The sequence below is a fragment of the Solanum tuberosum genome, unplaced genomic scaffold, assembly GCF_000226075.1.
Source record: "Solanum tuberosum cultivar DM 1-3 516 R44 unplaced genomic scaffold, SolTub_3.0 scf00505, whole genome shotgun sequence".
In the NCBI taxonomy this organism is placed as follows: Eukaryota; Viridiplantae; Streptophyta; class Magnoliopsida; order Solanales; family Solanaceae; genus Solanum; species Solanum tuberosum.
Genome location: NW_006239422.1, coordinates 80,680 through 106,325, shown reverse-complemented (window position 1 = coordinate 106,325; position 25,646 = coordinate 80,680). Strand labels below are relative to the sequence as shown.

Genomic DNA, 25,646 nt, shown 5'->3' with positions numbered 1-25,646 from the left:
TTTTTTCCAATTATTGACCAACTTTTGAGAGAAATTTCACTTACACACACAAAACTCTAATTTTTTTCCCATGACCGTCCTTGTGAATTTTTAATCAAAATTTATAAATCTATCTTTAAATATTTACTTGACCATATATTTTGAAATTCTGTCTTAAATTTTTTTCCAATTATGGATCAATTTTTGAGAAAAAATTCACTTCCATCCATAAAACTCTAATTTTTTTCCAAGACCATCCTTGTCTGAGCAAATTACATATACAAAAATTAATAATAATACATTTATTAACTATTATTTCGATAAACAACTAAGCAACATAATTTTTTTTATCGAAATAAGTTACGTATTTGACTGATCGACCCGGCACAAAAAGGCCCAAAATAATTCGACCCACTAAAGCCCAAATTAGAAAAATAGCGCCAAATACCTTTACGTTTGCAAAATCCATTTTCTCTCTCATTCATCTCTGTTGCAACAAAATTCTCTCACAAAAAACCAAAAAAAAGCTCTGCAAAAAGGTAAAATTCTTCTTCTTCTACTGTCATTCTTCACATTTTTTCTGTGCATTTGATTGTATAAACATAGAAAATTCATTTGTGCATTGAAACCCTAGAAAAACAACGATCTTTTTTGTTTTTTTTGAATATAGAAAGAAGTTGCTATGGATGGTTATGCAAAAATGAATGCTGCGATCGCTAAGGCTGAGAAGGAAGAGTGGGCGCAGGAAGAGATTGATCGGATGCCGTTCGGACAGCGAATGAACTCACTGATGGGCAAGAGCAACCGCGGTGCGAAAGCTTCTTCCAGTGGCCGTTCTACTCAAGGAACTGCACAAGTGTTGAAGTGAGTTTGTTTTTTTCAGTTTAATTAAGTTTTATGCGTTGAATTTTCTATTTGGGAATCAATTTTGATGAAATAGAGCTAGTTTACAGTTTTAAAAATAATGGTGAAAGAAGATTCCTGCAAAAGATGATTTTTTTTTTGGCTATTTAATTGTGTTTAGTTTGCAGTTTTGGAAGTAGAAAGTAAAGGGAAAAGAAAATTAAGATGTACAGCTGTAAAAGATGGAATTTTAAAACAAGAACTGTTGTAGTGGTTTTTAGTGTTCAATTCATAGTTTTGGAGGTATATAACAAAAGGGAAAAAAATTCAGGGAAGAGATAGCAGAGATACTGTTCAACAAATGGAACTTGATAAAAAAAGATGGGAGTTTTTGTAGCTGTTTTATTGTGTTATGTTCACAATTTTGTAAGTGAAATAAAATTAAAACATAATATTTGTAATCCGTGGCTTTTACCTACTCCACTATTTTAACTGCATCTCTTTGTTATTTCTAACAATTGGATATGTCAAGCTCATTATGCTATGTTTTTTTTTCCTTGTATTGCTCAAGTGTCCGACTAAAACAAGAAAAGAGGGTAAAGGCAGGTTAGAAAATGAATGGTTTGTCCAATGTAGGAAGACTAAATAATTAACCAGCCAGGAGTGAAGTGGGATGAGAAACTCTAGGGAAAAAAATTATTTTGATGGATACAGGAAGTAACGAAGGGAAAACAAAACCCTTAAAAAGCTAGTGAAAGAGTAAAAGAAGTAGAGTAACTTTCTTTAGAAAATACTTTGAAATATGAGGACTACCCAGACTCTTAAAAAGTCTCTGGCACATTCTCCCACTAGTGCATTCTGCTTGGTCACCGAACTAGTCCAAAGTAAAAAATCTCGATCATCTAGAAATACCAAGTAGAAACTAATTTATAGATATATACAAGCATGTGGCGATGTTCTCCCTAATGACAGTAAATTGACCAAAGTCCATACATACATCAATTTAGATTATGCGTATAATTTTTTGTTTTTGCCACAATTGCTTTGGTTGTTATAGCTTGGTGGTACCTCTTGTTGCTTTCCTTCATTAGTTGGGAAAATGTTTCAAAACTTTTTCCACAGAAAATCTTTCGATTTTGTCACCGTTGTTGAGTCTCCCACATTGGCTAAGGGACGGGGGACTTGCTCTCTTTATATGGAGTGGGCAATCCTCATCTCTTGAGTTAGCTTTGGGGTTGAGTTAGGCCCAATGTCCATTTTCTTTATCATGATATTAGAGTCGAATCCATCTCAATTCTTTGTTTCACTGATGTTGGGCCCCCAATTGTATTGTTCATGCTCTGGTTGGCAGGTGGGGGTGTCGAGTCTCCCACATCGGCCTAGGGATTGGGGACTTGATCTCTTTATATGGCTTGGGCAATCCTCACCTCTTGAACTAATTTTTAGGATTGAGTTTGACCCAATATTCATTTCTTTATCAATCCTTACAAAATTTTCTGAAAAAAGTGGTGTACATTTTGCATTTAACATTGGTGGTAACACGTGCAGGTCTTCAGTTGATACCGTTGTGAAAAAGGAAGATGAATGTGATTCACAGGTATTAATCCCAATATTCATTTCTTTATCAGTCCTTAAATTGACTGACTTCTTGTAAAGGCTTCCTTGACTGACTAATTTATTGTGCATACATGAGGGGATAGGAATACAAATTACTTCCCTAAGATGACCAATGTTCACTAGAGACACACCACTATTGAAAGTTTAGAATCTAATGGTACTGTTTGGAGAATGAGGTGGATAGTAGAGATGCAACTTTAAATTTTGATGAAGCACTCTACACTAACTCTAACCATTGGAGACCAGAGTGGTCTATAGAAAACATGTCTGCATTATCGGAGGAGGAAGGTATGTGGATGCAAATACTATTTGATGAAAAGGATATTATGTGGGTGATCAGGGAATGTAATGGGGACAAAGCGCTGAGACCAGATGGGTTTAATATGGGGTTCTACAATAAATGTTGAGGAAGATCTAATTAGGGCAATAAATTTCACTTCCATGAGTTTTTTGAAAGAAGTTCCAATGCCTCTTATATTGTGTTAGTCCCCAAAAGAGCTGGAGGAAAGGAGGTGAAGGATTATAGGCCTATAAGTTTGATTGGTAACTTCTATAGAGCGGTGTCCAAACTTTTTACTAACAACCTTAAAATTGTTGTGAGTAGCTGGTCTGCCTTTGCGAGAGGAAGGTAGATTACAGATGCATCACTCATTGCGAATGAGTGCCTTGATTCTAGACCTCGACAGAAAAAACTAGGTATTTTGTGTAAATTGGATATTGAGAAGGCATTTGACACTTAATCAACATGTTAAGGCAAGTGGTTTTTGGATAAAATGGATCAATTGGATCCACTTTTGCATTTCTACAGTAAAACCGTTCATCATCATCGATGAATCCCCTAAAGGTTTCTTTGTTACCCAGGAAGGCTTAAGACAAGGACAGCCTCTCTTTCATATATGTCACCTTGGTTATGGAAGGCCTTAGTAGAATGTTTGCGCAGTGTTGCAAGGATGAAATGAGGTTTTACTTAAAGTCTGAGGATAAGGGAGAAATGAACGCAACGCACCTTTTTTTGTTCACAGTTGTGTCCAAACTTCGTGCTAATAAACTTAAAATTATTATGAGTAAGTAAGCTAGTGTCACCTACCCAGTTGGCCTTATGAGGGTAAGGCAGATTCCATATGCATCATTCATTGCAAATGAGTGCCTTGATTCTAGACTCCTAGGAAAAACCAGGTATCTTGTGTGAATCAGGTATTAAGCCAGTGTTTGACAATGTGCACTGGAATTTCAACATGTTTAAATGTCAATGGGTTTTGGGAAAAAAATGGATCAACTGGTTACCATCTGCATTTCCACAGTTAGCTATTCTTTATTATCAATGGTTCCCCTAAAGGTTTCTTCGCTATCCAGAAAAAATTACTAAGAAAGTGTTTGACAATGTGCACTGGAATTTCAACATGTTTAAATGTCAATGGGTTTTGGGAAAAAAATGGATCAACTGGTTACCATCTGCATTTCCACAGTTAGCTATTCTTTATTATCAATGGTTCCCCTAAAGGTTTCTTCGCTATCCAGAAAAAATTACTAAGAAAGTGTTTGACAATGTGCACTGGAATTTCAACATGTTTAAATGTCAATGGGTTTTGGGAAAAAAATGGATCAACTGGTTACCATCTGCATTTCCACAGTTAGCTATTCTTTATTATCAATGGTTCCCCTAAAGGTTTCTTCGCTATCCAGAAAAAATTACTAAGAAAGTGTTTGACAATGTGCACTGGAATTTCAACATGTTTAAATGTCAATGGGTTTTGGGAAAAAATGGATCAACTGATTCCCATCTGCATTTCCATAGTCAAGCTGTCCTTTATCATCAATGGTTCCCCCAAAGGTTTCTTCGCTATCCATAAAAAATTAAGACAAGGAAAGCCTCTCTCTATTTTTTTTAAAGCCTTTGTTATGGAAGGCCTTAGTAGAATGTTTGCGCAGTGTTGCAAGGATGAAATGAGGTTTTACTTAAAGTCTGAGGATAAGGGAGAAATGAACGCAACGCACCTTTTTTTGTTCACAGTTGTGTCCAAACTTCGTGCTAATAAACTTAAAATTATTATGAGTAAGTAAGCTAGTGTCACCTACCCAGTTGGCCTTATGAGGGTAAGGCAGATTCCATATGCATCATTCATTGCAAATGAGTGCCTTGATTCTAGACTCCTAGGAAAAACCAGGTATCTTGTGTGAATCAGGTATTAAGCCAGTGTTTGACAATGTGCACTGGAATTTCAACATGTTTAAATGTCAATGGGTTTTGGGAAAAAATGGATCAACTGATTCCCATCTGCATTTCCATAGTCAAGCTGTCCTTTATCATCAATGGTTCCCCCAAAGGTTTCTTCGCTATCCATAAAAAATTAAGACAAGGAAAGCCTCTCTCTATTTTTTTTAAAGCCTTTGTTATGGAAGGCCTTAGTAGAATGTTAGTAACGGCATGCAAGGATGCAATAAATGTATTAATCCAAGTCTGAGGTTCAGGCACACCTTTTTTATGCAGATTCTCTGGTTTTCTGTGAGCCTAATAGAGAGAAGATTTTTACTTGCATGTGATTCTTTTGATCTTTGAAGCAGTCTCTGCTCCGTATCAATAATTCCAAGAGTGTTCTTTATTGGGTTAATGATGTTTGAAGCATACTGGAAATGTTGGTATACTGAGGTGCATCAGTAGGTTCTTTCCCTAATAATTATTTAGGCCTTCCTTGGAAATGCGTTTTGGAAAATAAAAGTTCCTAGGAAGGTGTAATGTTTTGCTTGTTGATGCAAAAGGAGCTTGACTTACACAAGATAATCTTTAGGAAAGGGAATTAATATATGCAGTAGGTGTTTGCTTTGTGAAAAGCAGGTAGAGGACATCAAGAACCACTTTCTCCACTGTCAGTTTACTTCAGGGATATGGAGTTTCCCCATTTTTAGTGTCTTGGTAGTTTACTTGGCAATGCCAAAGACAACAAAAGAGTTATTACAATGTTGGCATCCAAGAGTCAGAGGTCATGCCAGCAGTGATATGGTGGAGTTATTGGAAAGAAACTAATGCAAGAGTTCTTAGAGAAAAGCTGGATCTCTAATTAGTATGAAACACGTATGTATATCTTCTTTATTTTTTTGGTATAACATGGCTATAGTAGATGCCATGGATGCCATGATTGACTTTCTTAGCTCATTACACTTTCTGTAATCTAACCCTTTTGTAATCACTGGCCAGCACGCTCTTGTTACTGAAATCTATGTAATTTCTTTTAACAATAAAAAGAAAAAGAAAAAGAAAAAGAAAAAGAAAACTATGTAAATGAAGCTGAATCCATACTAGTTGCAAAATCCTTGTAAGACGAATAATGAGGGATTTTGCTCTTTTTCAAACTGTATATATGGCTTCATGCTGATGATTCATATAATATTACCTTTCAAAATATGTGTTCTGAATTGATTCTTCAATCAGAAATATGTATTTTCAACATGCGCGACTGCAAAGTTCTTATGCTTAATCAAAATATTTCCACTCCACGGCTGTGCTAAATCTTGTTGCTACTTATCTATGCTCAGCCGCCGTTGACATCGGTTTGCGAACAATATGCTACAATTTTTTAGGTACTCGGAGAATATTTTTTCTTAGCTTCTCGGGCTAATAATTTTTGGGCTGGATTATAAGCAATAAAAGTAATTAGTAATATTCTTCAAGTTCTTTTTTCCACCGTCATAATCATGTTTTTACATCTTGCAACTAAGGCAGTTCTCCTTGAAGCTTGGCCATGAAAATTGGTATATGTTCGACCTTAGCTCAGGGAAGAGCAGGGGAACATCCCTCTTGGTTGCTGGTTCAAATCCAGCAGGTCGAATCCTATATTTGTTTCAGAACTCTTTACATAACTATGTTAGTCTGCTATGCGATTTTCCTATGTGATTATTTGGCTCAATTGATTTACTGCATTCCTTGAAGGAAAACAACATCATTAGCTTAATAGTTCTCCCTTTCTCTTTATCTCTCATGGATGTTTGGTCCGGAGAGAAGAAGCTATGGAAATTATCTTTTTAATAGTTCCGGAAATACTTATTTACCAGTATCTTTTCCCACCGAACTGCTTTTTTGTTGGACAATATTCTCCCAGAAGAGGAAGGAAAAGTGGAATTTAATGCCAGTTATGTTACTGCCTGTCCATATCTTGTTATTTCCTTTTTTAATAAGTCAACTGAAGAAGTTGCCAATTTCTGTATGTTGTGCAGGATAACCCTTCCAATTTTTCCAGCTTACTCATGGATGACAAGATTTCTCAAAGTGCTGGGAAAAAGAAAGTTAGTTCTCCTTTATCGGACCTTGTACATGTCAAGGTTGAATCTGTGGGTAACAATATGGTTGAAACTACTGTGAAGAATGAAATGGGTAATTTTCCCAATAGTAGCATGGTTCGGGTGAAAAGTGGAGTTGGAATTACCTATGAGTTTACTGAAGACGAACTGGATAATATGGCGTTATCAGAGCGAATGCAGCTATACTCTAAGAGAAGGGCTCCTTCATTCAAGATAGGTAGAGTTGTAGAGTGCTCAAGCAAAATAGCTTCTTCTGTCTCTGATTGCGCACCCATTTCAGCTGTGCCAGCCAAACCACTAAAAGTTTGCCCGCCACGGAAACAAAGGAAAACTGCCACGTAAAATTTCTTTTTGCTGACTTTTTACTCTATATATGTATATATCAATTTGTATATGTCTGCATTTATTATGGATGGCCACTGGAACCTCAACAGACACATGCTCGCATGTTTGTGTATGTATTTATGTATACTGTACACATTTAATCCATATCTTTTTCCTACAAACTGCAGAGATTCAGTTCAAGCAGCAATGGAGGAAGATGCTCCTGGACTCTTGCAGGTATTTTCCCATCGAATTGCCTAGTTAAAAATCAGATGGCTCATAGTATCGATCTTTGCAGGTATTACTTGAAAAAGGCGTAAGCATCGATGAGATGAAGCTTTATGGGAAAAATGAGAGTAATGAGCCTCTTGATGACTTGTCCTCTGAAGACAACTTCTCAGAGCTTCAAGCTGTTATATCTAAGGTATGCCATACATGTGCTCATGATCTTTCTTGTCACTAATTGAGGAGGAAAGCTGCCTACATTCATAAGTGTCTGGATTACCTGTTTCCTGCTGAAGCATGCAATAGATTTTAGTCATTCAATGATCCGGAAAATGTTACTGATGGTTAGTTCAGGAATTAGGCCCTTCTTGAGTGTCTTAGCTGTGATATTTTTACATATCAATGATTGTCCCTTCTCAAATAATTTACTAGTCGAAATTACTATTATTGATTATCTGCCATGCTTGCTTATGATTGGCAGTTGATTATTGATCATTGTGGGTTCAGGATATGGATTGATATTTTGAATTGGAATGTCAAAATCATGGAGTTATGAGTTAATAATTTGAAATTGAAGTTACTATTTGTCTATTGCACAAATTGTATGATTCAGTTTAGAGGCTTTCAGACATTAATACTAAATTGTAATAGACTTATTCTTGAAATCTATTTCAATTATGGTTTTAGTTTACAACTTCCGCTTCAATTTTCATATGATATGCTATGCCAAATGTTAGCTTGGGATCACATGGAGAGAGGTGTGTTTTAGATAAATAAAGCGATAGACATGGAGAAAGAATCAAATGCATTTTGATATATTTTAATGTGAAGCAGTGATTTTAAGCTGTAAACCTTTTGTTTTCTTTTGTGAACTGAAGTCATTCATGTCAATTAACGAAATTGTCGAAGTGATCATCAATACTTTAGGATTCTGAAATGGAAGAGAAAATAAGAGGGAACTTGGCTTAATTATTCCCTCAAGCTATTGGGGGTTTAAATAACCGAGTTTACATGTCCTAAAAAAGGAAAGAAAATCTATGCAAATCAATACCTAATTACAATAGGAGTAAATTAGGCTACCGATTATATACCTTCAAGCTGGTGCATACAAATTATATGTACCAAGCTTGTTCACATTTACCAGTTTCAAAAAAAATATGTACCAAGCTTGCTATAGATATAACTTGTTCGGGGATCGGCTAGGGACTTGGTGAATATGTCTGCAAGCTGATCACTTGACGCACAAACCTTGTGATGATGTCTACTGAGAGGTTGAGAGTACTTCCTCTCTTGAAAAATGACAATCAATCTCATATGTGCTTGGTCCTCTTTTGAAACTCTGGATTCGATGCAATGTGAAGTGCAACTTCACTTTTGCACACAAGTTCCATTTCTTTATTCTCTCCGAATTCCAACTCCTTCAATAGTTGCTTGATCTATATGAGTTCACATGCCACAACTGCTATAATCCAATATTCTGCTTCTGCACTAGATCTACCAACCACATTTTGTTTCTTACTTTTTCAAGACACCAAATTTCCCCCGACTAGAACACAATATCCAGAAGTGGATTGTCTATTAGAGGGCGACCCTGCCCAATTGGCGGAGCAGTGTCCGCCTCACCAAAAAGTGGTCAGAAAATAGTGTAGCAGGTATAGATTTGCTTGGAATCACAAGGCGACCCTGCTTGAAAAGGCAGATCGCCAGAAGTGGGAAAAGCTAGCAGTCGCCTGGAAAATCAGATCTGATGACAGGAAGTGGTTGGAATCGGGTGGAAATTGGATCAATAGTATCGGAATCAACATGCGAGTGTATTTTGAAAAATGAAACTTGCCGGAAGGAGGCCAGAACAATGCTCACACGCTGGCGCGTGGGTAGATCTCATCGGAACTGGCTGACTATCTGGCGGTGCATGGATGGTATGTTCAGGGCGACACTGGTTGGGGTTTGGTTGCTGATGTCTTCTGTTTCTTTACCTTATGTGCTATTGCAACTTTTAGTGGATCACGCTTTTGTTTTCCCCTATTTCCTTCATACTATTTGATTCATGACGGTGGTTCCTTAGCCAATTTGCACACACCTCGCTTGTTTCACCGGGTATCTGCTACCTCCCACTAATATATGTACCGGGTAACTCTGAGCTTAGGCAAATGGGAAAAATTACCTAACTTTCTTTTCCTTACCTAGGTTTAACTTGAAACCCCATGTATTCCCTTTGTACTATTTACAATAGGCTATTTTGAAATAGTTTTGCACCTGACTGTCTCAGAACGCACTTAGTTCATTGCTGGTTCTTTCTTTTTTGTTTTACTAGTGATCTTGCCCCCGCTTCATTCAGTCATTAAAAGAACAACAACAACAACATATCCACTGAAGTCCCATAAACTAGGGGGGTCTAAGAAGGCAGAATGTACGCAGACCTTACCCCCTACAACAATGAAATCAGATCTGATATGCTATTTAACTGTTTTAAGAAATTAGATCAAATAAAATAATCCGTTGATTCTCAAATCACTTAGAATCGAGGGATTAGATTGCTAGTTTGTTTGTTTTTCTCTACTATAAATTTGTACGATGAATATGAATGTACAATTTTGGTACCAAAACTTATATATCAGAGCAACTTTATTCTTGTGTTGCTTATGACTAAATCAACATTTTCGGCTATGACACCCAGCGGCATCGATAGAAGTCGAGAGTTCCGTTAACAAAGTTCCGACCAAGACAACAACTAACTGAAGCGACGATTCTTCTCATTTGTCTATTCAACTTACCTATGGCAAGCCGAAGGACAAAGATTACTTGGAATGGGCGCAATCTGTCCGTATGACAATTGATGGTTGAGGAAAACTTAGTCACCTAACTGGAGAAACGAGAATGCCTGAACTACAAGACCCAAAAATGATCGCCTGGTTATCAGAAAACTCGATGGTAATCATTTGGCTATTAAACTCCATGGAACCTGCCATAGGTAAACCATATTTGGTTGTTCCCTCTGCTTGGGATGTTTGGGAGGTTGTTAGAGAGACTTATTCTGATGTAGAAAATGTCTCTCAGATTTTTGAGTTAAACAAATAAATTGTGGAAAGCTAGGCAAGGGGAGAGGTATTACTATTTACTATAATGAGATGGTTTTCATATGACAAGAATTAGATGAATGCTATAATGATGAAGGAGAGTGTCCCAAGGATAGCATAAAAGCAATGAAAAAGGGAAGAAAATGAGAGGTTTACTCAGTTGTGTAAAAAACAAATGGTATGCTCAAGGAAAAGCAGATCATACCGTGTCATTTGACATTCTCTTGAGGGGAAGACACCTATTCGAAATAGTGTATGTCAATGATATCATACTTACAAGAGATTTGTCAGAAATGAAGAATTCAAGAAAATAGTTGGTCTCAGAATTCGAGATCTAAGATTTGGGTCATTTGATATATTTTGTTGGCATGGAAGTAGCGAGATCAAAAGAATTTATTATGTTGTCACTAAAGAAGTATGTGCTAGATCTTCTAAAAGAGTTAGGGATGAGAGGTTGTCGTCCATTTGAAACACCTATTGATCTGAATATAAAATTTGAAAATAAAGAAGGAAATTCAGTTGACCAAAGTCAATATCAGAGACTAGTGGGGAAGTTGATCTACTTGACACACTCAGGCTGATATTGCTTTTGTTATAAGCTTAGTCAGTCAATTTATGCACTCTCCAAGGAAGCGCACCAAGAAGTGGTCTACATGATTCTAAGTTATCTAAAAAGTTCACTATGGAAAGGATTGTTTTTTTTTAAAAAAAAATCATCATAGGGACATTGAAAGCTTTACAGATGGGTAGATTCTACTATTGACAGAAGGTTAAGGTCTGGATCAAACTCAAACATTAAGTGATAGAATTTAATGGATATTAAGAGCAGACATGTTATGAATATATCTCACCATATTTGACGGGAATTTAAATTATGAATGTGAAGGAAATGGAATTTAGATAAAAGGAAAAAGATTTAAGGAAATGAGATATAATAATAAGATTCAATGTCAGAAAGATATACTTTGGTCTATTAAAACCAATATAAAGATTCGTCAAAATGCAAAATAGGAAGAATTTATTTGTGTTGAGACAAAGTAATATTGAATTTACCAAATTAATTACCAAACCATAGCAAAACCATATGAGTCGAGTTAATGTAACCGTTGTAATTACCGAAACAACTCCCAAGCAAAAATACCACATCAATCTCTCACTCCATCGGTCACAACACTTTGCAGAAGGCTAAATTTTCATCTCGATGAAAACAATGCCCCTCACCAAAATTCAAAGTAAATACCAAAATTAATCATTATAAATACGTCTTAAGTTGCTCGGAATTGGGTGCAGGTGTCCGATATGGGTGCGGATCTAGAGGTCGGATCCTTCATGATCTAATTTTTTAAGATTTCGGGGATATGGATCCATGTATGGATACAAGTGAGGGGATTCACCTAAAAATAATTAAAATATCTAAAAATAGAGTTATTAAACCTTAAATTATGAGATATTATGTGGAGAACTTGAGGAGAATCTTGGAAGGAGATTAAAGGATATGGAGTGACAGCAATTTCTATATAAAAGATATTCCATTTCTTCAATTTCACCTTAGTTTTTGTATTGATTACAAAAATCATTAAAACTGTCCAGACTTTCCTCATCGATTTTGGTCAAAGTATCCAAAATCGGTTGACTAAATCGAACACGGATCCCACACCCACACCAATATCGTGTCGACATGGGTGCGACACCAAAAGTGAAGAGTCCGAGCAACTTAGAAATACGTAAACTCAATATCTTGATAGAATAAGTGAGGAAATTAACCCAGTCATGTGAAGTAATCAATTGCGAAAAAAAGATTATATCAATCCATTAATAAAGGATCTTATATAGTCAGAAACTTACAGTTCGGATTTCAAATTGCAATCGAAATAGCTGTTTTCCAAATCACGAAAAGTAATTGATACATATTTTGTCCTTTCGATGGAGCCAAACTAAATCTTCCAATACTATACGTAGATATCTATGAGTGAGGGATATTAGAAGTTAGGGTAATCGAGGGTCCCCTAAACATGTCAAAAAAATTCATTTAGACACTTCATATAAAGGTGTTACCTATTGAACATGGGAAGACTATTGGATGTGTATGAATTAAGCACAAAAGTGACAATCTGCCTCACAAATAAAGAGTATGATTCTCACACACTAAAGCAACAAATTATTAAATGACACATGGAAAATAACATTTAATAGAAGAAACTCTTTATCGAGCAATTTTTCTTCCCCTCACCCATAACTCTTGTGTTCTTTCTTTTCATAGCCTCCGCCACAACCATTTCCATCCTTCACCACTTCTGTTTTTTCTTCTTTATTTCACCATGACGACAGCCTCCACCATATTCTACCATCTCCGTCCATCTTAATTTCACTACCACTACTATCCTCCATCCCCGCTAACAAACTCATACCTTTATGAACCACACCATTACGTATTGTGACTTCAGTTGCCAAAATTGAAATGAAGTCCCGAAAAATTCTCATAATCAGTTCCCAAATATTTTTTTTGTTTTGAGAATGGTAACTTTTTCATCTATTTATCCACAGGTATACTACATCAATGTAGTCCCCCTTCCAAAAGTATTACAAACTAACAGACTCTATCTGTGCTATTTGTCACAAATAGTCTAAAACGTCAGAGTTCTTCTGCCTGTACTAAAACTTTCTGTTTACACTAATAATAATAAAGAGCTATACAATTCATCTTGAAGTTTTGCAGATTGTTCTTCTTGCCCTCAAAACATCTTTTATTCCTTTCTTTCCACACTGTCCACCATATGCAAGCTGGGACAATCTTCCATCTCTCCTCCTTTATTGTAGTATTGCCCACATTGATCCAACAGTTTAGAAGTTGTACTATGTTTCTTGGTTTCACCCAAGTGATCTTCCTAAGGCTGTTGAATATTCTCCATAATTGATCTGTCCATTTGCAATGCAAAAAGAGATGGTTGACTGTCTCTGCCTGTTCCTCACATAAGTAGCATCTTGAGCACAATTGGAACTTCCTCTTCTTTATATTTTCTTGTGTCAGCACTGCTTCCTTTGCTAGTAACCATGTGAAACAGTTTACCTTGTATGGGATTTTAGATCTCCAGATCATCTGCCATGGCCAGAGCTTCATCCTATCATTTGAATTTGAGTGATTAAGGTCTTTGTAAGCTGAATTGACACTGAAGACTCCTTTGCTGCCAATCTTCCACACAACCTTGTCTTCTCCCTTAGTCAGATTACTAAATTGTGCCATTGTATCATGGAAAGCCACTATGTTTCCCATCTCCCAATCTAAGGCTGCTGAATATTCTCCATAATTGATCTGTCCATTTGCAATGCAAAAAGAGATGGTTGACTGTCTCTGCCTGTTCCTCACATAAGTAGCATCTTGAGCACAATTGGAACTTCCTCTTCTTTATATTTTCTTGTGTCAGCACTGCTTCCTTTGCTACTAACCATGTGAAACAGTTTACCTTGTATGGGATTTTAGATCTCCAGATCATCTGCCATGGCCAGAGCTTCATCCTATCATTTGAATTTGAGTGATTAAGGTCTTTGTAAGCTGAATTGACACTGAAGACTCCTTTGCTGCCAATCTTCCACACAACCTTGTCTTCTCCCTTAGTCAGATTACTAAATTGTGCCATTGTATCATGGAAAGCCACTATGTTTCCCATCTCCCAATCATTTAGGTTCCTCCTAAGATGTAAGTTCCATCCCTGTCCTATCCACATTTCAGCCACAGTTGCATTTTGTTGGAGGCTTAGTGTAAATGTTTTGAGTTCTTACAATTCGTACTTCTAGACCAAAATTAATTTTGTGCAATTTTTTTAATCATGTATGAAACATTCTCAAATCTATTTTATCCATTTGAGAAATGCTCATTGGCTACCACCCCTAGAAGATCTTGACAAAGGCACTTTTGCACTGATTAAAGCAAAAGAAAAAACCCAGAACCATTCAGTAGACATGTATCCGTTAGCTTTAACTTTTTGGTAATTTGAGATTAATTGTTAATGAGCTTCTTATGATTTTAGTTTTCTAGGCGTACTCATGAAATTTACACTTCCATCATGAAACTAATAAATATAGTTAAAAAATGAAACAAATCCAGACCCATCTCAGCTAACAGCAATCCTGCTACTAATAGGCCCTTTTGGATGTGGTTTACATATTAGACAAAATCAAACTGCCGTGCACATGGTTACACTAAGTAAAATAACCAGATATTTTCAACCAATACAAAAACATTGACGAATTAATCTCTAAAGCATATGTACCAAAATATGCTAAAGGTGGAGTTGAGAAGCTTTATCTCTATCTCTGCGTTGACTCTTTGCTCCTTTTGCGGAGATAAGAAACTAGAGAAATTTTCAAGGGTCGGGCTCATTGGGTTACCAAATTTTGCAAAACTCTAAACTAGCTCTTTTGAGTGACCAATTTTCTGCTAATGGTGAATTGAAACCATGTCAATTGTAGGAACAATTGTGTTTCTTGAAGGAGGAACAACTGTAACATTTTCGGGATTAGGGAACAGCAATATTTTTTTTTGTAAGAGTAATGATTGTATATTACGTCGTGACTTTCGGTTTTTTGTATATTTAGTTGAAAGGGAAATTTTAAGGGAAAAGGCAAAAAGCTACAAAAAAGATAAATAGTATTCTAGGTCTTAGAGAGTGCCATATTACCGGCCCTATGTCCTTACTAGTTTCTATGTATGTGCTTTGCCGTAGACCTTCAGTTAATTGTTTATGAAGAAGAAATAGATTACACTTATTAAAATTTATATATAGGATGAAAGTTCATTTTACAATAATGATAAAGTTTTACACTGGATATTTACACCAAATCAATTTAACTTCCATTATAGATAGCCCCAAGGTATGATGATCACAAATACACTATTACATCCAATATAAATTAATTGTTGGTCATAAACATGATAATATCAAGTATATATGATCAATTGGTGCGTGTTAATTTAATAGCCATAGATTTTTTATTCATAAATTTGTCAAACAATCAGCTACCCAAAATTAGTTTATTTTACTAAGTTTTTTTTTTTCTCATTTTAACTCCATTGAATAACATTAGAAGAAAATGGTAAAGAAATTATTTAAATATTTTTGAAGGTGTTCATATCAATAAGATAAGTTGGTGTAGAAGCGCATGTTTATTTTAATGTTTTTCCATTAGACTGAATAGTTAAGGTTTGGTTATTTTATTAATTAGTTTGGGACAAGATGCGGGAAGCGATGTAGAGATGGTCCGGGCATGTGACAAGGAGATGCACAATTGCCCTAATTCGGAGGTGTGAGAGGTAGGCTATGGATGAATTCAGGAATTATAGAAGTAGACCAAAGAAGTATTGGGGAGAAGTGTTTGGGTAGGACATGCCGCAGTTGCAGGTTACTGAGGATATGACCTTAGATAGGAAGGTGTGGAGGACACAAATAAAGGTAGAAGGATAGTAGGTAGGAATGTGTTCATACTAGTAGGTAGGAGTGTATTGTCTGTCTTGCTGTCCATTCTAGAAGTCATAGTATTACTCTTGTTTCTTGTTCTTCAATTTCAGTTATTATCTGTTGCTTCGTGTAGTTTGATTATAGTTGTAGTATTGTTTTGCTACTATTTGTTGTTTAGTACAGTCGGATGTTACTTTTATTTCCAGTACTTCTTTTTCTAGACTGTTTTTTATCTTGAATGAGGGTCTATCGGAATCAACTGCTATTCTACTAAGGTAGAGGTAAGGTCTGCGTACATTATATCCTCCCCAAACCCCACTTTGTAGGACTACAGACACTATGCTTGTTGTTCATTGTTGTAGTTTGGGAATTAAAATTTAGTAGTAGAATTTGTTTAGACTCTATTTTCAATGTGATTTTTTTTGTTACTCACCAAATTAGTCATCAATTGAAATAGGGTAGAATTAGGCTAAAATGGTATAAAAGTCTATCAATATTTTAAAGTGATTTTGGTCCTTCAACATTGTTACTCGTGCTTTTATAATAATAAAAAAAATAATACATATATTAATTTTTCTGGTTTTATCTTTTTAGGCAGGGTACTGATCCATTTGTTTGATTTCATGTTGTGTTAACTTGTTGTTTAGCTTTTCTCCGTCCAACGGCAGTCATTAATAAAGCTAGCTCCACTCCAGCGTACAAAAGGTGAAAAAGCTAGCTATTGTTTAGCTTGTCTGTTTTCCCTCATTGAGCAGGTATAGACATTTATTTGGTGCAAACTCTAGTTGTCTATATTCATTTTAATATGTCTTTGTATCACTGTTATCTCATATGTATTGGCCCTTATCTTTTTCAAATTGCACTCTAGGCACGATATCTAATGTTCCGGAAGTGGCCTGCAGAATGGGGATGGTGCCGAGATCTCCAGTCTTTTATTTTTGTCTTTGAAAGGCATAACAGGTCGGTTGTTGGCTGCCACGTTGTGTTCTAGAGTTCTCGTAATGTTTCAGGATCCATCGAGATTTATACTTACATACATGTAGGATTGTGCTGGAGCGTCCTGAATATGGCTATGCAACATACTTCTTTGAACTGGTGGATTCCTCCACCATTGATTGGCAAATCAGGCGATTGGTAACTGCTATGAAGCTTACTAGCTATAGCAGAGTCAACCTAATCGAGAATAGAGCACTGACGGTATTTACCTTTGTTGCAATAATGTTCCCATTTTCATGTTGCTGATGTGGATTTGACCAAATTTATTGTGGCCCTTTTTCCCCTGGGGGAGGGAAAATCTTGTTATCAACTTTCTTTGGCGTCAAATTGAAGTGAGAAATAGTTGCTTTTGCTTTACCCCATAATGGTCCCTTGTGCTTTTCTTTCTTCTTATCTTTCTTATGAGTTTTAATAAGAAATCCTGGTTCCCCTTTTGGTTGGGATTTTAGGTGAAAAAGGTTGGGGGCGTAGATGATTGTTTGACTTGCCCCTCAACAATGTTTTTCGTTGTCACTTGTTGATTTAATCTTTATTCATGCAAAATCATTTCTGCTATCATGATTGGAATTTGTTTACTAGATAAAATAATCTGTCTGTTTTAGCTGTAACCATTATGTTTCAAACCCAAAATAATAAACATAGGTGTTCTATCTCCAACGGCTTGAACTTTTAGATGATGTGGTCACAGTCGACAGGAACAGTTCCTTACTTCCAAAGTCTAAACCAAAACGACCATAAACTTCTACTTACCAAAAAAGTACAGAGAGGAGAGAAAAGGGAGGGGTTGTGTTTGAAGTTGTCAAGCTGGCTAACTTTTTAACCTGTAGTTAGAAGATTTAGCATACTGGTGGAACTCTTAAAAACCATCCTCTTAGTGTCAGCAGTTGTTATAGATCATCAAGGGCTAAATCTCTGTGGTAAAAGTAGAGGCCTCGATAGGAAGAGGAAGTAGGTCTGTGGGTGGAGACAATTATGGCCTAGGTAAAAGCAGTTGAAGTAGAACCTTTGACAGTCCTAGAAAATGTTGAGGAGGTAGGATTTGTCTGGGGTGGAAAGAGATGTATTGGTGGTAAAAGGGAGGTGCAGTTTTATGAATCAAGCATTTATGACGGTGTGGAATATGCTCTATATGACTCTGTATACATGCATAAGGAAGGTGAACTTCCTTACATTGGTAAGATCATAAAGATATGGGTAAGTCCAGACAAGTCTAAGATGATAATTCACTGTTTTTTCCAGCCATCAGAGATCTTGTATCACTTGAAGATGTAAAGGCAGCTGAGAATGAAGTATTTCTTGCCTCTGGTGTAGGCACTGGTTGGCTAATGTTAATTCTTTGGTGAACTTCATAAAGCTGCTTTATCTCATTGCATGTTCTTTGTCTTCTTTTACTAGAATTACTCAAACCATATTGTTTTATGTATATCATAAACTATCACTCAAACCATATTGTTTTATGTATATCATAAACTATCACTCAAACCATATTGTTTTATGTATATCATAAACTATCTCTCGACCAACTCCTTATAGAGGAGTTAGATTGATCAATATATATCTATTTATGTCCACCTCGTCAATGTTAGTATAACTCCCTTAGCTCTTGTGGAAACCCTTCTGCTTGTTTTTACTCTTGTCAATGTTAATAAACTCTCTTAGCTCTTGTGGAGACCCTTCTGCTTGTTTCTACTCTCATCAATGTTAATAAAACTCCCTTAGCTCTTTTGGAGACCCTTCAGCTTGTTTCTACTTGGTTTCAGTTAATCTTCAATCGGAAAAGGGTCATATTTGCCCCTATATTCTTAGAAAAGGGTCATATTTACCCTTCGTTATACTTTTTTGATATATTTGCCCTTGTCATCCAACTTTGAGGCCATATTTACCCTTCATCCGTTAAATCTCCATATTTCCACATAAATTACCTATGTTTACATGGATTTTATTTCCTCCTAAATATATCTAAAACATTATTTAAATTTTAATTGCCCACAATTTTGTTAAACTTCCATTGATTAATTTGGATGTTTTTGAGAGGAATACTAGAGAACATAGAAGTTTAGAGATGGTAATCTGTTTCGTCTCTCCACCACCAAATAGGTCCGATCATCCCAAAAAAATAAATCTTAAACCACTGTTAATTCGTCAGATCTTCACCACCACCGAAAAACTGAAACACCACCCTTGAACAATCAAATCAGATCCACCAAATAAATATATTTCTGAACAACATTAAATAATCTAGATATATAGAAGTTTTCTAGTAGTTGCGTCGAATTTAGTCTCATCTCATCCCCGTTTCTCCATCAATAACCACCGCGTAACAATCTTGTCGCCACCAGAAACCAACTTGAATCCTCCATCTCCATTGTTGAACTTCACCTCACCCTCTCCACCGTCTGAAACAATCGAAAAAACAGAGCACGTGTAGATTGTTTGTAAAATTTCTACCTATTTTTTAATCAAATCGAGATTAAAGATGAAAGTTGGATGTACTTAACAAAAAATTATTGGATTAAATGTTAAAAATTGTATTAGTTCTTAATCTTATTGGTGTATGATGTGAAAAAGGATATATATAATTTTCTATGTTTGTTGTATAAAACGCCCATGGAGAAAAATTAAGCAGAGGAATCAAAGTTGGATTTATTTTGGTCAGTGGAAAGGATTTAATCGTGTGGGCTGAGTTAAAACAATTTAAATAATGTTTAGATTTAATTAGGAGAAAATGAATTCCACGTAGGTGCCACATAGGTAAATTTATGTGGGAATAAGGAGATTTAACGGATGAAGGATAAATATGGCCTCCAAGTTGGATGGCGAGGGCAAATATATCAAAAAAGTGTAACGAAGGGTAAATATGACCCTTTTCTAAAACTACAGGGGCAAATATGACCCTTTTCCGATCTTCAATTGAAGATGGGCTTTGTATTGAGGGGACAAGACTACTAATTAACTTGAAACAGATGTTATTATTTGCTGAAGTTTGATAATGATGAGTATTTAAACTAGATGCTATTTTCTAACTTACATAGTGGTTAATGTGGTGAGATGAACAGTCAAGAAGGAAATCTAAGCTGATTTATTACTAGCTGATGATCCTGTAACATTAAGTTCTGCTCTTTGAAGTTTGTCTAAAATGAAAGTTAGAAGAAGCTAGCAGATTGATCTCTCCTATATTTCTGCTCAATGCCAATTCTGCCTCGTTGCCCGTCTGCCTTCGTATTGATTGAAAAAAAGACCAACCTCTGGTCTACCTCTTTCTAAATGATTTTTTGCTTGGGGTAATTCTTGTTGACCTATGAAAAGGAAGAATAACGGAAATGATAAAGGGACGGTAATGCTCTGAATAGGCGAGGGGATTTTGAAAGTGAAATTTAGGATGAAACGAGTAAATCTTTTAGAAACAAGTTCCATCTTTTGCATGTTTAGTGCAAAAGCATCAATTGCAGCCGAGTTGCCTGTCCGTGATAGGAAGTTATTGTTGGAAGTATGGGAGTAGAAGAAATGAATGGAAGGAAAATGGGGAGGAAAAAGAAATTCAGAAAGCAAAGTCAAGGAGGGGTCTGATTAAGTTTGGAAACAAAGACAAGAATTCAGTATATTCTTCTTATGGGATCTTGTAGGAGCTTTTTCTTTTCACCATAAGTTAAGCACCTATGTTTGCCAAAAATGCACATCGAACATCTCAAATGAGCATGGACAACAAATCAGGTGTTGTACAACTTCATTTTTCACTCTTCAGATTCTTTTTTTGACTTCCATTGATTGTGGGTAGACAAGATGAGGGAAGCGAGGCTGAGATGACTCAAGCATGTGAAGAGGACATGCCGAGTGAGGAGATGTGAGAGGTTGGCTATGGTGGGTCTGATAAGAGGTAGAGGTAGGCCGAAGAAGTATTAGGAAGAGGTGATTAGACAAGACCTGAAACACCTGCAGCTTATTGAGGACACGACCCTAAAAGGAGGATATGAAGGTCGAAGATTAGAGTAGACGGTTAGTAGGTAGTCGCGCTGTCTAGTTTCCCTTATAAATGGTATTGGTATTTTTTTCTTCTAATTTCTTATACTTCGATTTTTTTATTATTTGTTTCCTTTGCTTCAGTTATCTTATTATTTGTTGGTGCTACTAGTATTCTGAACTGTATTCTTTTTTCCTTCTTGTTTTGTCTTGCTTTTCTTGATCCGAGGGTCTATCAGAAATAACCTGTCTATCCTCGTAAGGTGCAGTAAGGTTGTGTACATACCACCCTCGCCAGACCCCCCTTGTGGGATTTCACTGGGTATGTTGTTTGTTGTATAGGAAGATTTGCATGAAAATTTAATCTGACAAAGTTTACTCCTAAACTAAAGTGTCATGCTCTCTCCCAGTTTATGGTAAAACATATTATCCAGTTGATTGGAAGCAAGTTGAAGGGAGATCATGTTTTAAGCTTTGCTTGGAATTGAGGCGTAGTAGTAGTTGTTGCCTTGTTGGTGGTTATTGTATGTGTCGTAGGTGTAACAAATCTGCTGTCGGTTATAAACTTGTATCTGTATATTTTATCTGTAACTGTATGTAAAGCAAATATGAAAAACTTTTGGCTTTCCAGATCTGGCTCATATTATGAGGTCAAACTTGCTTGACTTGGACATTGTTTTTTAGAGCACATGCTGCTAGATTGACTGAAAACCGTCATCTAATGAGGAAACACTTGAACACAGATGACTTTAGACAGCAGATTTCTGTGATGTTTAAGTTAATCTCTTTTTGGTTTCTGTACCCTGATTCACACATTCCTATGCTCTGGCCTGTCTTTTGATCCTTTCGGAATGTTCAAATCTCAGTAGAGACATATCTTAATCATTGTGGAAGTCATTATGTACATTTATACGAGTGTAGTCTATTAAAAAACTGTTCACAATACAAGTAGAAATGTCCTCAAATGGTCTCTCGACTTCCGAAATTATTCATTTACTTTACCTACCTGTTTTCTGCTTACAATGTCAAATCTTATATATCTTTGAAACTTTTTCATGCTTCCATTGTATGCACGCAGGTAGGAAAAGATCTTAGTGAAGGAGAAGCGAGGGTACTAATGTCATATGGTTGGATACGTAACACCGGTCTGGGAACGATGCTCAAGTATTGTGATAGAGTTATTCATGACAGGATAACAGAGAAAGATGGCTCGGAGTGGAAGTCGAAAATTGAGAAGTTGCTTGTGGCTGGATACAGTGGTGGTTCCATAGTTGAAAACTCTGTGGACCACAATGTTGCTCAGAATGGCCCTGAAATCAAGCTAGAACTAGAGTAAAACCTAGCTTTACTAGTCAAAAATCTTGTAAATGTCCATCCTTTGTAAACTAGCCTAAAATGCTTTTTTGTACATACTTTTGACTAGCTGGCAGTCTAAACTTAGTTTCTGTTATAAAAGGAGGCAATTTCATTACCCTTTAATGAAACTGCATGTGGTTATTATTATTATTATTTATTTATTTTACTTCAGTTATCGTTTTATCTTGTTATAACTACTATTTAGGGTGATTTGTTAGGTTCATAATATTTTGCCATGATTTCTTTCTCTGTACTGTTTTGGAATGTTCTTTCCTTGAGCTGGAGGTCTATTGGGAAAAATCTTTTTACCCTAAGGTAGGGGTAAGGTTTGCTTACACTTTACCCTTTAGACCTCACTTTGTGGATTACGAGGGGTATGTTGTTGAAACTGCTTTGGTTTTAAAATTGATAAACTATTTCAAGGTCCGCGGTTTGAGTTTGGGCAAAGCCATTTCTTTTCTCAAGTTGAGGGTCTATCAAAAATAACCTCTCTACCTTCACCCAAGGTAGGGATAAGGTTGCACAACATCCCTCTTCTCGACCTCGCTTGTAGTTAGTGTTTCTCGAGTCTAGGGTCTAACAAATTTACCTTCATAAAGTAGGAGTAAAGCTACGAATCACCCTTCCCAGCCCAATTTGTGGAATTATACTAAGTAATGTTGTTGATATTGGCTCATGGCTGTGCTAACCCGATATATAGGATGTGTTTTCCCAAAAACTTGCTGAAATACTTTCATAACGTTGAAACTAGTAGTATAAAGATGTTTAATTTATATACAGTTATACACCGTCCAATGTGAGGAGTTTTCCCGCTAACTTTTACCTATTATTATATACTAATTTTGGGAACGTGCGTTGCACATTTATTCTTTACTGTCATACAAATTTATATAGGCCTAATCTAACGTAGATAATTATCAATTACATTATTCTTTTGTGTATGTTGTTCTATGCAAATATAACAATGTCAATTAATTCTTTTCATTTAATTTTGGGTATTCGTTTGCAAAATAAAAAATGTTGAAAAACATAAAACTAATTAAGATAATATAGCATATAGTATGTGATGTAGTAATGAACTTTTACTCTAAATTTAAGAAATGGACGTAAACATATCTAACAAAATTAATAAAGGCATAAAGAATAAATATATATTTACCATGTTAATGAAGGAAAAAATGACCAATAAATTGATTTTACCTAAATTTATAAGAATTATAAGATGATGAAAAACAAAAATGAAGTGGACTAATATTTTCTGTTCACTTTATACAATAGATCATCACCAAAAATCTATTACAAGACGAAAATAATTGCAACCCAAAAAGCTTATCATAAAATACAAAACCAGTAAATAAAGTGCAAATATATATACAACAAAAAGAAGGATCTTTTGAGCAAGATAACTATGGAACATTAGTAAAAAAAAAGAAGACACAAATAATGATACAATCCACCTTAAAAGAAGTTTCATCATATAAATTGAAAAATAATTAGGAATATTTATACATGAATTATGTAATTATTTGCGACCTCTTCCTGATATTCAAATAAAGGTATTATCAAAATTGAAAGAAGGACCATAATATTTTTTCCTCCAACATTCCCTCGATGAAGCAATATATTTCTCAAAATCAAAACTCAATATTATTTTGTAACTGAACCCCAAAAGTAGAATATGAATGATGAATGCATGACGATGAAAAGCTTGTAGAAGCTGTGAATATAGAACTAATAATATAATTTTTACTTTGAGTTGATAGATCATTTGACTATGTGATTGAATAGTATAAATTTTTCTGTCCAAATTTATAGAGTCATATAACGAATATGAAAAGGTCATGATATTACTTCCATGGAAGATGAGAGCAATTAAACATTTTAATTGAACTAATTATAGGTTATAACTAAGAAATTGAAACTTTCAATAAATGTGGGAATATGGAACAACTTTCTACAATCAAATTCAATGTATATTGTTTAGAAGTCTATTAATTTAATTTTAAAAGCTAAAGAAAAACATATTTTTATTTCCAACTTTTGATGAGTATGATTAATATATATATTAAATGTAATTCTCTTTTAAACGTTTCAACTTTTAAATTAAGAGTATATAATAATTTAGAAATTTATTTACTAATATTTAATTAATTAGATTATGATTTAATGTAAGGGAAAAATAGTAATCTAACTTTTGCCTAAAATTCTTCCCACTTATAGTATAATATGATATGATGAGTTTTACTTGTGGATTTTCTTAAGGTGACAATGATATAGCTTAAATGCGTAGAGAGTTGGGGGATTAGTATGTACAATCTCATCATTTTTAGAGTAATTTTTGGGCATTTAGGAGCCAATTTACAGGAATTAGGTGATTTTCTCAATTTTTTGTGTGTGTTAGCCCATGAATATTTTGGTGATATGGCTTTCAGATGATTTATTTGTGAAACCTTTATGCAACCCTCCGTAGGGAGTTGAGAGAGAATTACATACAGCTCACCATTTTCAAAGTATAATTTCGGCATTTAGGGCCAATTTAGAAGTTTTAAGCGATTTTCTTAATTTTTCGTGTGTTAGCCTAGGAATATTTTTGTGATATGGCATCCGGACGATTTTTTTGCGAAACCTTTGCAGAACCCTCTGTGGGAGTTGGGGGGACACTACATATAGTCTCATCATTTTCTGTCCATTTTGAACATTTATGGGCTAATTTATAGGAATTATGCCATTTTTTCGTGTACGTTAGCCTATGAATATTTTGGTGATATGACTTCCGGACGAGTTCTTTGTGAAATATTTATGGAACCTTCTGTGCGGAGTTGGGGGAGCAATAAGTATTGTCTCACCATTTTTAGAGTCAGTTTTGGGTATTTAGGGACAATTTACAGGAATTAGGCGATTTTCTCAGTTTTTCGTGTGTTAGCCCATGAATATTTTGGTGATATGGCTTCCGGATGATTTCTTTGTGAAACCTTTACCGAACCCTACATAAGGAGTTAGGAAAGCATTACGTACAGTCTCACCACTTTCAAAGTCTATTTTGGGCATATAGGGGCCAATTTACATGAATTAAGTTATTTTCTTACTTTTTCATGTGTGTTAGCCCATGAATATTTTGGTGATACTTCTTTCGAACGATTTTTTTGTAAAACCATTACAAAACCTTCCGTGGGGAGTTGTGGGAGCACTATATACAGTCTCACCATTTTCATAGTTCATTTTGGAGCATTTATAGGCTAATTTATAGGAATTATGCAATTTTTTCTTCTTCTTTTTCGTGTGCGTTATCTCATGAATATTTTGGTGATATGACTTCCAAACGATTTCTTTGCGAATCATATATGGAACCCTCTGTAGCGAGTTGGGGGAGCAGTATGTATTGTCTCATCATTTTTAGAGTCAGCTTTGGACATTTAGGGGACAATTTACAAGAATTAGATGATATTCTCTGTTTTTTGTGTGTATTAGCCCATGAATATTTTGGTGATATGGCTTTCAGATGATTTCTTTCTACAACATTTACAGA

The 25,646-nt window shown here is 35.5% G+C and overlaps 1 protein-coding gene across 1 annotated transcript; it reads left to right on the top strand.

The window, feature by feature from the left end:
* The first annotated feature begins 414 nt into the window (after nt 1-414).
* Nucleotides 415-22,264, top strand: LOC102580269 (uncharacterized). The gene is made up of 10 exons (XM_006364557.2): nt 415-518; nt 650-843; nt 2,371-2,419; nt 6,649-7,070; nt 7,245-7,293; nt 7,355-7,480; nt 16,459-16,566; nt 16,680-16,771; nt 16,855-17,008; nt 21,843-22,264. Exons 2-10 carry the CDS (start codon nt 662-664, stop codon nt 22,098-22,100), a joined length of 1,440 nt encoding a protein of 479 aa, XP_006364619.1. The 5' UTR covers nt 415-518; nt 650-661; the 3' UTR covers nt 22,101-22,264.
* The last annotated feature ends 3,382 nt before the right edge of the window (nt 22,265-25,646 follow it).

Coding starts and splice junctions, on each gene's coding strand:
- LOC102580269 (XM_006364557.2), top strand. CDS start 662: ATGGATGGTTATGCAAAAATGAATGCTGCGATCGCTAAGGCTGAGAAG. Junction 7,071..7,244: donor AAACAAAGGAAAACTGCCAC/GTAAAATTTCTT, acceptor TACAAACTGCAG/AGATTCAGTTCAAGCAGCAA. Junction 17,009..21,842: donor TCGAGAATAGAGCACTGACG/GTATTTACCTTT, acceptor GTATGCACGCAG/GTAGGAAAAGATCTTAGTGA.